General features: G+C 38.5%; 1 protein-coding gene across 5 annotated transcripts in view; it reads right to left on the bottom strand.

The window, feature by feature from the left end:
• Positions 1-16,802, bottom strand: part of ZMAT1 (zinc finger matrin-type 1) — a 33,068-nt gene that overhangs the window by 7,813 nt on the left and 8,453 nt on the right. Inside the window, exons 2-4 of one of the 5 annotated variants that reach the window (XM_023725857.1) lie at positions 12,048-12,149; positions 11,795-11,969; positions 9,872-9,940 (exon numbers count right to left, since the gene is read on the bottom strand). In XM_023725857.1, the coding sequence (XP_023581625.1) occupies positions 9,872-9,940; positions 11,795-11,969; positions 12,048-12,110 (307 nt within the window). In that variant the 5' untranslated portion in view covers positions 12,111-12,149. Of the gene's footprint in view, positions 1-1,034; positions 1,087-6,357; positions 8,714-9,871; positions 9,941-11,794; positions 11,970-12,047; positions 12,150-16,802 lie in introns of those variants that run through there. The other 4 variants (XM_023725858.1, XM_023725859.1, XM_023725860.1 and 1 more) reach the window with 4 other exon arrangements.

The raw sequence follows: 16,802 nt of genomic DNA, 5'->3' as shown, positions 1-16,802 counted from the left end.
AAATGGTATTGTTTTCCTGATTTCCTTTTCATCGTTCTCCTTATTGGTGTATAGGAATCCAACTGATTTTTGTATGTTTATCTTGTATCCTGCTATTCTGCTGAATCTTTCTATTAGTTCTAGTAGATTTCTGGTGGAGTCTTTAGGGTTTTCTATGTATAGTATCATATCAGCTGCAAACAGGGACAGTTTAACTTCTTCATTACCAATCTGGATGCCCTTTATTTCTTTTTCTTGCCTTATTGCTCTAGCTACAACTTCTAGCACAATGTAAAACACGAGTGATGATAAAGGGCATCCTTGTCTTGTTCCTGTTTTCAAGGGGAATGTTTTCAGCCTCTGTCTATTAAGAATGACGTTGGCCATTGGTTTTCAACAAAACTCCTCTTGTTTGCACCTGTCTTTCCACTCAACCAAAACCTGAAATGTCCCCAAAAGAATAAAGACAAATAAAAGCAAATTTTTACTCTCTTACTAGAAATCACTGTAGTTCATTAGTTTACCCAAAGTAATTTCCACAGACAGACATGGTTTTAGAAAGAAGATTCAGTGAGCAATAAAGACAAATAAAAGCAAATTTTTACTCTCTTACTAGAAATCACTGTAATTCATTAGTTCACCCAAAGTAATTTCCACAGACAGACGTGGTTTTAGAAAGGAGAGAGATTCAGTGAGCCCCACTCTCAGGATAAAAGCTGAAAGCAAATTCTAAAGCAAAACTACTAGTTACCACTTCAAAAGAGTCAAAAACTATAAAATAAGAACCATATACCAGCTACCTCCATATCCTGCTTCTTAGGAAGAACTGGAAGCAGGGGATCAATTTTTAATTTCTTAATCTCATCATCCTTCCACTTTCTCTTTGGTCAGAAGAAACAAATTAAAAAATTTCATAAGCCAAATATAAAAATAATTTCACCCTAAGGAAGAGACAATAAAGTGATGGCTGAGGATATTTTAGGGACAACCAAGGTCGTCATCTTTTAAATAAAAGAGCAGTCTAATAATTTAAAGGCCATTGACTTAAACATTACCAAATGTATTGGTCTTTTCCAAACAAGGGCTATTCACAGAAAAAGGAGACTCCTGTCAAAAGGAAAGAAAGATGGTGACTTTGAAAAACATGAGAACTGTGCTTATTCGTGAGATATACTCTATGGTGGGCCCAGGAGAGCTCATCAGGTTTTACCAACATGTGAATGAATGATTACTTAAAACTACCCTCCCTTCTATGCTCTGAATTCATGTTCACTGAGTCGCATTCTGATGATAATTTGTTTTCCCACATTCTTTGATACCAAGAAGAGGATTCCTTGGATGGCAGACACAGAAACCTGAAAACTGGAAATATATGTCTCCTCCTACTATAAATCAGAAGCTCTGGTGCCGCAGTAGTTAAGAGCTTGGCTGTTAACCAAAAGGTGGTCAGTTCAAATCCACCATCCGCTCCTTGGAAACCCTATGGGGCAGTTCTACTCTGTCCTATAGGGTCACCAGAATGACAACACTTTAATTTAAACTACAGTGTTTCCCAGGCTTCTTTGATAAGAATCATTTGGGATATTAGTTAAAAATATAGCTCCCCAGATCCCTCCCCTGGAGACTATGATTCACTTTGTCTGGGGTAGGGACAGGGAATTTGTATTTTTAACAAGTACCCCCAGGTGATTTATTATGAGAAAATGTGGAGGAAATATAAAGGGTATACTTTCCCAGTTCTTTGGTTATCAGCCTCTTCCAAGTTTGTTTGTGGTTAGTGAGGCCCTGATTTGAGACTGATTAACTCTGAAGATTCTGGACTTCCCATAAAGCTAAGGATTAAACCCAGGACTCTGCAACCTCACAACAAGCCTTTTAAAGGAAATTATTATTATCCTTATTTTATGAGTGTAGAAACTAAGGCTTAGATTAGCCTGGCCAATACCATACATTTTGAGGATGCCAAAGTTATGCAAGAGAAGCAAGAGTCGTGGTTTCCCAGAGATTAGTGGTTCTCATGCTAGAATCATGTGGCAAACTTTAAAAATACTCATCTTGCGGCTCTATATCAGAAGAATTAAATCAGAATCTCCAGGTGTAGAACTAGGCTTTTGTACTTTCTAAAAGCTTGCCAGATGATTTTACTATGAAGAAGCCATGATTGAGAAACACTGCCTACATAATAAAGCAAATGATCTTCATTTGATGATAAACTTAGACTATAGTTCAGAGACTTTTACGTAGTATTTGTTTAGTGCTTATAATTATAAAGTACACTGTATATAGTGTTCTCTCAGTTCCTCCATTCTTTCTCCACAAATGACATCAGAAACAAGATTCTAATATAGGTAATATAGGGGTTTGAAGGAGCTGTAGGAGCCAGAGACAGTTCTAGAAGTATGGTCTGATAATTATCACTTTAGCTCTTGGCTTTTTTACATAATAATGTCCTTGATTTTTTCCTAGGATATAGACCTCTCAGAAAATAATATATAATTATGTAAACCCTTTCTTTGGAGATATGAAGCCTATCATTGGCCCCAAGGTCAGAATTCCTGGTTTAATCCTCCTAGAACCTGCTTCCACCATGTTTCTCAATCTCTCCATTCTCCTATCTCAAGAGTCTGCTCCTTGACCCTGTCCAGCTTCACTGCCATTGGCCCTGCTACGATTGCATATTTATGAGTTCTCCCAGAAATGCAGGCTTCTTTGCATCTTGTACCTTTCAGAATTTTCCATAACCTAACATTTGGGGGGCCCACTATTCTAATCAGAGCCCTATCTCATAACTTCCCAGATTAAGGTCTTTCTTTTCAAAACATGGATTGGGAAAACGCATGTCTTTTTAGTTTAACATTGTGGTTCTCAATTTCAGCTCCACATTGGAATCACTTGGGGGAGTTAAAAACAGAGAAAACGAAACACTGATGCCTAGGTTCCATAGATTCTAATTCAACTGATTTAAGGGATGGCCTGAGCACTGGTATTTCTAAAAGTTCCCTGTATGATTGTAGTGTGTAGTCACAGTTGAGAACCATTGGTCTAATATCTTAAATGGGGAAAAAACAATTGAGAGCTACATTAAGTAAACATGCAACTTAATGTGGGATTTATCTTATGAAGAAAAATAGAAAATGTCCAATTTACTTGTTTTTAAATTGACAGGATAACAAAAACATTTCATAAAAAACTAACATTGGTTGAGGACCTACTATATGACAGGTACTGTATATATTAATTTATTTCATCCTCATTCAATCCTGTGAAGTACCATTATTTTTATTTTATACCTGAGGAACTTGAAGCTCGACTGAGAAAGTGACTTCAAACATATCTAGAAATCAATCTACGTTTATCTCCATACACCACACAGTCTCTCAATAAACAATTAGTAAATATGAACTGAGATAAAACTATGTACCCATTACAATATAAAACAGAGAAGGATATTGAAGAATAAAATATAATCTCTTGTCTCAAGGAGGCTAATTCAGTTGAGGGGTTATAATTGATGTAATTGTCAATGAACAGTAAAGCCTACAGGAAATCAGAGAAACGGGAGAATACCGAGAACTAGAGCAGTGAGGGAACTTGTGATGGATCTTAGAGAACAGGAAGGATTTGAATTGTAAGGAAAGTAGATAAAACAATTTCAGGGGATGAGAACAATATCAGGTATGGCAGAGACAGAAATGAGCATGATGTGTTCAATTCAAATAATCTGTTCAACAAACCCTGAGCACCTATGTGGCACCAAGCATTACACTAGATGCTAGGGGTACAAAATGAGTACAACAGCCAGGTTACTCACAAGTCCAGTGTGGGAAACAGACACACGAACAGAGGATTTCATTCTCATTTGTTAAAAGGTAAGAGAGGTATGCATAAGGAATACAGGAGTGCAAAGAAGCAGAGGCACTTAGCCCAATACCTGGGTCTGGAAAAGGCTACTAGAAGAGATGATGCCTTAGCTAAACTTGGAAGAATGAAAAATAGTTAACTTGAGGAGAAGGGTTCAGCAGACCATTTTAGGCTGAGAAAAACGCATGAAAAAAGCACAGAAGTTTACAGGAACTTCTTGCAATTTGGAATTGCTGGAAAGTAGAATATAAGGGGATGAGACAGGAGAGGCAAAAAGGGGTCAGATTAAAGAGAGGCTTATATGTTATGCTAAAGAACCTAGACTTCATTCTGTGGGTTGGGAAACCTCAAAGTGGTTTATACAGTAAGTGACATGGCCAATTGTGTGTTTTAGATAGATCGCGCCTCTGGCTGCAATATGCAGGATGAATTTAAGTGGCACAAACCTGGAAGTAAAGAGATCACAGTTTTGAGGCAAATATAACAGACCAGCGAAGAGATGATGAGGGCATGGACTAGAAAGGTCATAGTAGGGATAGAGAAGAGCAGGGAGATTGGAAAAATATCTAGTTTTAAAAATAGAAAAACTTAGTGACTGATTGTGGGAGATAAAGGAGAGGGAAGAACCTAGAGAAGTCTAAAATAACTCCTAGAATCCTAGTTTGGCAGTTGGGTGGGTAGTGGTCCCATAAACTGAAACTGGAACTTAGAAGAGTTGTTTCAGGGGTGGGGGAGTATGCAATAGTGAATATGACTATTTGGACACAGCCTGAGGTGTCTATGGGACTTCCATGTAAAGATATCCAGTAGACAGTTAGATATAGGAATCTGAAATACAGAAGCGCGGTCAGAGAGATTTTGGAAATGTCAACACATGGAGGTAGTTAAAACTATCAGAGTGGATGAGAGCTCTTGAGGACAATGTATTGGTGGACACAGAAGAGCAACGTAATTATAATACCTTGGATAATGCCATTCTTTAAACTAAGATGGGAGAGGAAAAGTCCATGAAAAGGCCATGAAGTAAAGGACAGAGTTGTAAGGATGAACAGGAAAGAGTAGTGTCAAAGAAGCTAAGGAAGCAGAGATATTTAAAGAGGAAGATTGATAAATGGAGTCAAATGCAGTAGAGAGGTCCAACAGCGCAGGGACTGAAATATGCCCATTGGATTCAGAAATTCAGAAGTCACTATGACTCTGTGGGAAACCCTAGTGGTGTAGTGGTTAAGAGTTCGGCTGCTAACCAAAAGGCTGGCAGTTCGAATCCACCAGGCGCTCCCTGGAAACTCTATGGGGGCAGTTCTACTCTGTCCTATAGAGTCGCTATGAGTTGGAATCAACTCAATGGCAATGGGCTTTTTTTTTTTGTTAATGACCCTGTGAGGAGTAGTTTTAGTGGAGTAGTGGCATGGAGGGCTGGGGGACGTGTTCCAACAAATGACAGTGAGCTGAGGAGCAGTGGATAAAACGTGAAGACAGTAAGAGGAGATCACACTTGGGAAAAAAAAAACTTGGCTGAGAAAAGAAGGGGAGAATGTAGAAACCAAAGGAGGAGAACTCAGGGTTAAAGGAGGATTTGGTTAAGGCAAAATACTTGGTAATCCGCATTTGACGGTTAATTTTTTCTTGAAGAAAGAAGCTTGTCTGAAGAGTGTGAGGAGGGAAAGAAAGGCAGGAGAAGAGAGTCTTAGAGAATGGTCTAAGTTTAAAATCTCTGCTGAGGGGAAAGTCAGGAAAAGGAAAAGGATTAAGTAAGACTAAAACCTAAATGAGGTTAGATACCAAGACTCTGTAGAGGTACCCAAAACTCCGTACCACCACTACCACCAGTTGCTGTGGAGTCAATTCTGACTCATGGCTACCCCATGTGTGTCAGAGTAGAACTGTGCTTCACGGGGTTTTCAATGGCTGATTTTTTGGAAGTAGATCGCCAGGCCTTTCTTCCGATGTGTCTCTGGAACCTCCACCCTTTCAGTTAGCAGCTGAGAGCATTAACTGTTTGCACCACCCAGGGACTCCACTCGATCTCTAACCTTATATAAATTTTCATAGTGGCACTCAGTAGCCTGTATTTAGAAGTAGAAAAGGTAGATTATGAGAATGATCCAGGGTGGAAATCTTGCTACTAGGAAGTGTGACAAGAACCATAAGGTAAAAGCAAAGCCTTCCAGAAGGTTGTTAGAATTAAGGTGAGGTGATGGTAGTGGAAATGCAATGGAAAGGTACAGAAAAGAGAAATATTTCTAAGAAGATTTGATAAGACTTGCTGATGGATAGGATATAGAGATTTAAATAGTCAAAGATGTCCTCAAAGATTCAAGTGTGGGTGGCTGAATAAATGGTGGTACTACTGGCAAAGACAGAAAACTTGGGAAATTCAAGTTCATTTTAGAGAAGATTATTAATTCAGTTTTAGATATGTTGAGTTTCAGGTGAAGGTAAGACATCTAAGTGCAACAATGGGGTAAGTAATTAGTAAGATAAATGAAACAAATGCAATAAATAAAAAATACATACATACTTTAGTTCCATATCGTTATGGTAGCCATTCCTGTGCTAATAAGATCTGGGGCTGGATGAGGGACATGAAGAAATAAGTGAGAATGATGAAGAAGAAGAGAAGGATACGAGGAGGAACATATACAAATAGCAGATGGAGAGGAAGGCAGAGACAGAAAGAAGAGGGAAAACGGGTGAAGAGTGAATTAATTAAGATGGTATATGTTAAATTGGTTTTGTATTACCATTTACTCACTTGTAATATGGACTTCTACTGTTACCATTGTTTTTTCAAATTCTCATTATCTAATTTACCACTATTAAAAATCCTGCAACTATTTTTTAATCCTCAAATGTTTACTGCTTCCAAAATGGAAGAGTTAAGGCAGGGTTGAAAAATTATTCTTTGAGCTCTAGCTTCAGAGGCTAGTGCAAAATGACCTCAATGCCTAGATTAAATTTTGCCCACACCCAGGGTGAGAATTTAACCCAAATCCTGTTTCCTTCTTTCTAATAGCCTTGAAACTTCAGACCAGAGTACTAAAATGGCCCTCCTCTCAGAAGTGACCAGAGTGCACACACTTCTCATAGCTGACTTCATTCAAATTCACCTAATGTCACTAAACTAGAAGCTACTTATTTCAGATACCCTCAGCCCAGCAATAGCAAAAATACCCTAATAAGCGGAACTCTGTCATTCATCTTCCTAAACATCTACCCTTACTTCCAAAAGCCCTGTTGCTTCTGTTTCTATACTTTCCTAAATAAGCATTCCTTAAAATCCTAGCGAAAAACACAGATCTCTATATAATGTTTTGGGATATGTTGAATACTACTAAGTAGGAAACTGAAATACTACAGACACAGGGTAAGCACTCAATAAATAAAGATGACCTGGTAGTTCCCTGATTCACATATTGAACTAATCTCTACTGAGGCAGGCCTACTCTGTGCCAGTTTATATCTTCAGCACTGGAAACACAGATTCATTAGATGAAGTCCCTTCCTTCAAAGATCTCACATTATTATTAGTGAAAAAGACAGATGGAGAGAGAATTAGATATGCAGGTTAAGGGAGCAAAGAAGATTAGCTTTGAAGGAAGTGAAAAGGCTTCCAGGGAAGCAGCATGTTAAAGAATGAGCAGGAGATAGATAGCCAGAAGAAGAGTATGAGGATATTCTAGGCAAAGTGGACAGCATGAATAGGACACAGAAACAAGAAAAAGAGCAATGGTTTCTGGAAACCATAAACAGTTTGTAAGTACTGACCCACATAGTTCATGGGAGGTCTTATACTAGCAGAGGATAAGCCTAGAGAAGGTAGGCAGGGACAAGGTGGTAGGAAGCTAAGGAGCTTGGATTTTATTCTTAGAAAACGGAAAAACAATGAAGGATTTTTAAGCAGAGGAATGACATAGAAAGACTTGTACTTTAGGTAAAACATTCTAGTGGTTACACTGAGGGTGGATCTGAGGGCAGGTAGAGTGGTTAGGAGGCTGTGGTAATATCCTAGGATGAAGCTTCTCGAAATGTATTATGTGAGTACAAATCACCTAGGGATATTGTTAAAATGCAGATTCTGATTCAGTAGGTCTGTGGTGGAGCCTGAAATTCTTTTTCTTCTAACAAACTCCCAGGTGGTGCTGATGCTGCTGATCCATAAAGCATACTCTGAGTAGCGCAGCTCTAGGAAAGATGTTGAGGCCCTGAACTAGTGTGAGAGGAGCAAGGCTAGAGATAAGGGGTAATAATATTCAGGAGGTAAAGCAGTCACAGCTTGGTGCTTCATTAGATATAGAAAGTGAAGGTGGGGGTAGCGGATTCAAGTTAATTGCACGTTTCTAACTTGAACAGTTGTTTATTACTGTCTATCTCAACTGAGTTAGAGAATACTGGAGGAAGTGCAGGTTTGGGATGAGAAGATGTGTTCAGTTTTCGACAAACTACATTTGAAATGGCTATGAGACCTCTAGGTGAACAGCTTAGCTGCCAACTGGATATGTGAGTCTAAATCTTGACAGAAAGATCATCAGCATACAGATGATAGGTGAAACCAGGGGAATAGATTTAGATCATGTTTGTAGAGTGAGAACAGTGGGTCAAGAATGGAACCACAGGAATATCTACACTTAGGTAATGGGAAAAAAAAAAAAAAAAGAGCCCACAAAGAAACAGAAAAACAGGAGGAGAACCAGGGCATAAGGAGTCACATACGACAAAGAAAAGAGGTTCAAGAAGGAGGAAGTAAGAAACATTTTCACATGAAGCAGAGAGATCTAGCAAGAAAAGAGATGAAAAATAACAGTAAAGAGGAAAATAATTAAGTAGAAAAGAGAATACGAAAGGGGAATAAAATACACTAGTAGTGAGGAGGTGTCTGTGGGGGAAAAATGAAAAAAAAAAAAGGTTAGACAAGCAAGTGGATTACTCCAGTCAGGGTCAGTCTCTATTGTGCCTGAGTTCTTGCCACTCTTTCTTAGCTCCAAGACCTTTGTTAAGCCTGTCTCTCCTTTTCTCATTTCTATCAATCTAAATCATATATTTCCTCTATGAAGAATTTCTTGACCATGATTTTTCATTCCTCTGATTACCTAAAAACTGTACACAAAAATCCATGTCTGTAGCCTCTTACAATGAAGAGTTATTAACTCAACTAGTTTATACACTAGTTCTTTGAGGGCAAAAGGCATATCCTTATTTGTATTCCCATGTATGACTAGACACGTACCCAACAGACACTTAAATCATCCTTATTCACTGAATGATATAACCACAGGATACGCATTTAAAATACTACCTTGTGTACCTATGATAAAACGGTACCATGAGAATACCTATATTTAGTTCTGTAATTAACAGGAGTAATGTAAACCTCTCTGGGTCTCATTTTACAGAAAGTGAACAGATAGAACTAGATCGACTCTAAAATCCTTAAACCAAAACAAACAAAGACAAAAAAAAAACAAACCCATTGTCGCTGAGTTGATTCCAACTCCAAGCAAACCTATAGGACAGAGTAGAACTGCCCCATAGGGTTTCCAAGGCTGTAAATCTTAATGGAAGCAGACTGCCACATCTTTTTCCCACAGAGAGGCTGGTGGGTTTGAATCGTCTACCTTTTGGTTAGCAGCCAAGTACTTAACCACTTGCGCCACCAGGGTGCCTTCTAAAGTCTTTACTTATCTAAAATTCCATGATTCCATGAATAATACCAACCTTTCATTCAATGAGAATAAAATGGCATATAAATAAGGTAGTATGCTTTATAAAATATAAAGTTCCTATGAAAGAGATTTGGGTTATTTTTACTGTTTAGCATTTGCATTTGATTCTGCGGGAAAAAGCTGTTCTCTTATCTTGTCTATATACTTCTTCCTAGCTTCATTTCTTTTGTGCTTTTTCCCAACATAATGTTGTTGGGCCATTAATGGACTATTAAAGGATGCAGGACAGAGCTTGCAATATTTGTTTGGATTATTCAAATCCAAAGCACTGCTCAGAGAGGAAAGCATAGTCTTGTCTTTAATCTCACCTGGAGGAGGCTTGACAGCAAAGGGCTTCATGAAGGTTGGCCCTGCAGAAGCAGTAATAGGCACACCTGCTGAAATAGTCATAATGAGAAGTGATAAACATTTGTCCAGATAGTAGAGTTATATTCATTATAAATTATTAGGGAAATTTAGAATTATTTAAAAATACACTATCTTTGGACTTTTTCCAAAGGGCTGTTGGATAAAGGTACTAAAATAAAAAATATTTCCTTCAGTGAGAATGAAAGTTTGAATACAAGTTTGTCACCAAATTTCTCCAACAGAGACATGCAAAGGAAGGAATGTTCAGCATCAGGCATTGCCTAATTATATTCATTTGAAGAATCATTGAAAGCTCAAGAGCTATTTTAGGATGCTTCTCAAAATTAGTGAAAATGAAACAGATGGTATCAACTTGTAAGTTGGTTTCTTTCTTGAGTAGCATAGTAAGTCACTTATTTAGTCTAGATTTGTGATGTTTATATCACAATAAAATTTACATAGTTTGTTAAGGCTGTAAAATTATGCATGCCTTCATAATCGCAATCATTTCAGAGCTCTTTCATCTCTGAGCCGAAATCAATGAATTTTGGGGACTGAAGACAAGGCTTTACAAGATGCTTTCTCCTGTAGGACACATTGATCATGTCCCTCATTAGAATGACAGGTAGAAAAACAAACATACAAAACTTAGAGAGAATACAGTTAAAAAATAATTATGGTTTTATTTATTAATAAAACAAGAACTTTTTTCTCTTTTCTCAACAATTTCTGTATGTATAATTCAGTGACATTGATTACACTCTTCAAGTTGTGCAACGATTATCACCATCCTTTTTCAAATTATTACACCACTATTAACATAAACTCACTGCCCACTAAGCAAAAACTCCCTCTTTGCCTCTCCCTCCCAACCCCGGTAACCACTAATAATTTCGGTTTCTATATATTTGTTGATTTCACATAAGTGATATCATATAGTATTTGTCTCCTTTTGTAACTAATTTCATTTAGCATAATGTTTTCAAGGTTTATCCATGTTTCCTGTGGCACTGACTTTGCTGGGTGATGCTGCCACTATAAGCTGGAAATTAACATTGGTAAATTTTCCATGCTACGCATTAAAACCTTACTCCTAAGGTGTCAAGGCTAGTAAGAATGTGGTAAATCATTTGATCCAGAGGCATAATTATCTTATTTTTCATTCCAGAACATAAGTTTTTCAAAATACAGGTTAGATTTTTCAGGATGTACATCTCAGGCAACTTTGGGTGAGATTTCTCATATGTACTGGTGGCTGAGTATCACTGGAAGGAGGAAAGAGGCACATTCTATATTTCTCTTTATCTTTGGGATGTGGCACAAAATAAGTACTCAATAACTACTGATTGATGATGCTGGTGGTATCTTTACTATATATACTCATAGGAAGAAAGGAATGGGCTGTTAGGCTAGAAAGAGATCCAGTAACTTTTTTTGGGTGTGTGCCTTACAATTATCATTAGGAGATGCTAGAGCCATAACCATATTATGGTGAAGACACTGTCTGAACACAGATACAATATAATGTTTTAGAAAGTATTAAAGCAAAAACAATTAGATAGACGTCAAGGGGAAGAAGTAAGAAGGAGCTGGAAGAGCTTAAGCTACGTACTGTTGTCCCTTTATAGTAGTATAGCAAATCACTTGCTTTTATTTGGATTTAATAAATTGCAAGGGAGAGGTCATAACATTTCTTAAAATTCAGCTAGTAATTAAAAGCTCCATATTAAATGATAAGGACACAGAAATTAACTGGGCAGATGAAGAATAATCAAGTTACTGCCCCAGAGTGAAAACTTCCCCAATAAAAAAATAGATGGAAGAGATGGAAAAAATGATAGATAGCCCCTCTACTGAAGATAAAGAGGTGAATGGAACCTTACCCATTTCTGGCTGAAATCTTGATGGAGATATCTGATCACGTCCTCCCATTAACTGCTTCATGTTTTTAGCGTGGACTCCCCCCATATAGTGAGAATGAGCAACAACTGGGGAGCTAAAAACTATGTTGCAAAGATCACAAAATTTGTTTCTGTCCACTACTCCACTCCCATGCACCTGAAATAATCACAGTCTTGTTAGAAAGATTCAAAAACTCAAAAGTTTAGAATTACAACCTCAACACAGACCACTCACCTGAAAATTCATAGCATGCATCTTCATTTGCTTATCAGGCACTTCAAATTGTTCCCCATGCATTTGAAAATAAAACCTAACATTTTGAGCATGTTTTTCACTCTGAAAAAAGATATAATATGACTCTGTTTATTCAATAACATAGTCACCCCAAATTTACACCTCACTGATTCTGAAGACAGCACTCATGAGTTTTAATATACTCGGTCCGTAACAAATTTATGAAAGCACTTTAAAATGAAAATAATACTACAATTTAAAAGCCAGTAACTTCCAGGTTCCGGCTGGTAACAGACAATCTTAGTTGCTACCTATTATGAATTTTCTTCTTCTTTCTTAGTTACAAATCTTGGACAATGCATCCAGCTAAAAAGACGACATTTTCCAGCCTCCCTTTCAGCAACATCTAGCTATGTAACTAAATTCTGGCCAATAAGAAGTTATCTGAAGTGTTGGGTAGAACTTCTGGGAAGCCTCCTTAAAAGGCCAGTGGCTGGCCCTTTTTTTTATCCTTCTTCCCTCTTGCTGCTGGAATTCAGATGCAAAGGCTGGAGTTCAAACAGTCATCTTGGACCATGAGGGGACCTTGAGGATGGAAACCAGTTCATTAGAGCAGAAATACAGAAAATGCCTGGGTCCCTGATGAGATATGAATCTATCATATCAGCCCTGCAAAGCCTACTCCCAACTTCTTTTATATAAGAAAACCCTTCTGGGTTTAAGCCATTTTAGAAACGCTCTCTGAACAAATATATAAACAAATTCATAAGAAAAACCAAAATGGTGGTGTAGAGAGAAGGGAAACTAACATTTCCTGAGAACATACTGTGAGGTAATAACTCTACCTTTACAGAATTTTAAATTATGAAATATATTGATCAGAGGCAGGGCCAAAATGGCAGAGTAGTCAGACACTTCTGGTATTCTTCTGGTATTTCCTCTTACAACAAAGACCCAGAAGAACAAGTGAACTGATTTTATATGACAATCTAGGAGCCCTGAACATCAAAGGCAAAGTTGAGGAACCAGACTGAGTGGCAGGAGAAGGGAGAGGCAGTTCGGAAACAGCGAGGAGTTGCCAGACCTGACCTGGCAAGAGCCTGAGCCCTTCAGGCCAGAGCAGCTCGCTCGTGAGTGATGAGGCAGGCAGGCAGGCAAGCGACGCTCCTGAGGCATTTCCCACACTGGGAGAGACCTAGAAGCAGAGAGTTTACTCGGCCATCCAGAACCAGTGAGAAGCAGCCCTTGATCGGCAAAAGATAAGTACTTGTGTCCGGTCTACCACGCAGATCAAAAACACCCTCCTTATGGAAAAACCTCTCCCCCATTTACCTCCCCACTCCCTGCTCTGCACCGGGTCCTGGACCGGCTTCAGCAGTTGCCGAGTCCCCTGGGCCAGAAGTAGGACCCGTCACACGCCCTGAACCATTCTCCTGGCCTTGGAGAGTGAACAAATTAACAAATGGGAAAAAATAATCAGCCGGCTCTCCTAAGCCAGGAACTCAGGGTAGGCAAAGCTCCTTTGTCTAGGCACAGGCATGAGAGATCCACGGACTTTGAGAGCCTTTCCCCCTGCACAGACTTGTGTGGGCCCATCTCAACAGCATAGGTCCTCATTACTGCAGTACAACAGGGTATGTACCTGAAGTCTAACTTCAACTGTTTCAGCTGTGAAGAGGCAGGTTCGTGACATTTGACACTGCTCTGCCCATTAAGCAAGGTCTTCACCTACCCATATCAGGGGTCTGAGGGGACTGGTGGCTCCACCCATGCCACCTAGCCACCTGCGACAGGGGCCCATGAATAAGAGGTGCCCCCTAGTCCTTACAGCCAACAGCACTGGGTGCTCATAGTCTAGCTTCAAACTCCACCCATCTACACGCTCTAGGGAACACGGACATGCTTTCCTCCTGGACACCTGGGGGTGGCCGTCAGCCCCCTGCCTAGCTCAGCCTGTGTCCCCCTGCTGCAGGCGGATGCCTTTGCCTACACCAATCACCCATGCCTGTCTAGAACTGTAGGTGAGAGCCTGCACCACACACTTGGTGGCCGACTACCTGGACACCTGGGCTGAATCCATACAGGAGGAAAGGACAGACTCCTGAGCTCACATAATTAGTGGCAGGTCTGGTCACTGGGGACAGGATATTGGAGCTTCAAGGGTGCTGGTGACTGGGCTAGCTCACATGAGCAGCCTATTTGGGCATATCAAAACAAAACAAAACAAGAAGCTGGGACACAGTAAGCAAACATAAAATAAATATAGTAACTCATTGATGGCTCAGAGACAACAGTCAATATCAAATTCCATAAAGAGGCAGCCCATAATGGCTTCAGCAAGCTCCCACAATAAAGAATCTAGAAATTTTCCAGAGGAAGAAAATTTCTTGGAATTACTGGAGGCAGAATACAAAAGATTAATAAACAGAACTCTTCAAGATATTAGGAAGGAAATTAAGCAAAACACAGAACACACAATACAGGAAATTGAAAAGATTAGAGAAGAGCATAATGACAAATATAACAGGCTGCAGGAATCCATAGAGAGATAGCAATCAGAAATTCAGAAGATCAACAATAAAATTTCAAAATTAGTAAACTCAATAGAAAGTCATAGGAGAACTGAGGCAATGGAAGTCAGAATTAGTGAGACTGAAGATAAAGCACTTGACACCAATTTATTTGAGGAAAAATCAGATGAAAGGATTTTAAAAAATAAGAATCCCTAAGAATTGTGTGGGATTCTATCAAGAAGAATAACCTACGAGTGATTGGAGTACCAGAACAGGGGGAGAATAGAAAATACAGACAGAATTGTTGAAGATTTGTTGGGAGAAAACTTCCCTGATATCGTGAAGAATGACAAGATATCCAAGATGTTCATCGAACCCCACATAATGTAGACCCCAAAAGAAAGTCACCAAGACATATTATAATCAAAGTTGCCAAAACCAAAGATAAAGAGAGAATTTTAAGAGTTGCTGGGTATAAACAAAAAGTCATCTACAAAGGAGAGTTAATCAGAATAAGCTCGGACTACTCGGCAGAAACCATGCAGGAAAGAAGGCAACGGGATGACATATATAAAGCCTGGAAGGAAAAAAAAAACTACCAGCCAAGAATTATATATCCAGCAAAACTGTCTCTCAAACATGATGGCAAAATTAGGACATTTCCAGATAAACAGAAGCTTAGGGAATTTGCAAAAACCAAACCAAAATTACAAGAAATACTAAAGGAAGTCCTCTGGTTAGCAAATCAGTAATATCAGATAACAACTCAAGACTAGAACACAGGACAGAACAGCCAGATATCAAACCACATAGGAGAAGTCACAAAAATAAATCAAAGCTAAAACACTGAAAATAGGGAAACAGATGTCAATACGTAAAAGATGACAACATTAAAACAAAAAAGAGAGACTTATAAAATGTAGACATAGAATTTTAAACACAGAGAGGAAGTCAAGGCAATATAAAGAAATAAAAGACTGATATAAACTTAGAAAAATAGGGGTTAATATAAAGGTAATCACAAAGGAAGCTAATAACCCTGCAAGTAAAAAAAAAAAACAAACAAACCAAAAATATAAAGACTCAGCAAACACAAAATCAACAACAACAAAAAAAAGCTGAAAATACATAAAGAAAAATGACTCATTCCAGAAAATTAAGTGTAAAGAAACTGGGAACACCACACACAAAAAGACATCAAAATGACAGCACAAAACTCATACCTATCAACAATTACGCTGAATGTAGATGTACTAAATGCACCAACAAAGAGACAGAGAGTAACAGATTGGATAAAAAACAAGATCCGTCTCTATGCTGCCTACAAGAGACACAACTTACACTTAAAGACACAAACTAAAACTCAAAGGATGGAAAAAATATATCAAGCAAACAACACTCAAAAAAGAGCAGGAGTGGCAATATTAATCTCTGACAAAACAGACTTTAACGTAAAATCCACCACAAAGGATAAGGAAGGACACTATATAATGATTAAAGGGTCAGTACACCAGGAGAACATAACTATAATAAAAATTTACGCACCCAACGACAGGGCTCCAAAATACATAAAACAAACTCTAACAGCACTGAAAAGAAAGATAGACAGTGCCACAATAGTAGTAGGAGACTTCAACACACCACTTTTGGTGAAGGACAGAACATCCAGAAAGAAGCTCAACAAAGATACGGAAGATCTAAATGCTACAATCAAACAACTCGATCTCATAGACATATACCGAACACTCCACTCAACAGCAGCCAAGTATACTTTCTTTTCCAATGCACATGCAACTCTCTCCAGAACAGACCACATATTAGGCCATAAAGCAAGCCTTAATAAAATCCAAAGCATCAAAATATTACAAGACCATAAAGCCATAAAAGCAGAAATCAACAACAGAAAAAGCAAGGAAAAAAAAATCAAACACATGGAAACTGAACAACACCTTGCTCAAAAACTACCGGGTTATAGAAGAAATTAAGGATGGAATAAAGAATTTCATAGACTCAAACGAGAATGAAAAAACATCGTACCAGGACACAGCAAAAGCAGTACTCACAGTTCAGTTTATAGCAATAAATGCACACAACCAAAAAGAAGAAAAGGCCATAATCAAAACATTAACCCTACAACTTGAACAAGTAAAAAGAAAGCAGCAGAAGAAGCCCTTGGGCGCAAGAAGAAAGGAAATAGTAAGAATTAGAGCAGAATTAAATGAAATAGAGAATAGAAAAACAA

This window comes from Trichechus manatus, unplaced genomic scaffold (assembly GCF_000243295.1).
Source record: "Trichechus manatus latirostris isolate Lorelei unplaced genomic scaffold, TriManLat1.0 scaffold00496, whole genome shotgun sequence".
Lineage (NCBI taxonomy): Eukaryota > Metazoa > Chordata > Mammalia > Sirenia > Trichechidae > Trichechus > Trichechus manatus.
Note: the sequence above shows the minus strand (reverse complement) of the source record. Positions and strands in the feature narration are given on the sequence as shown.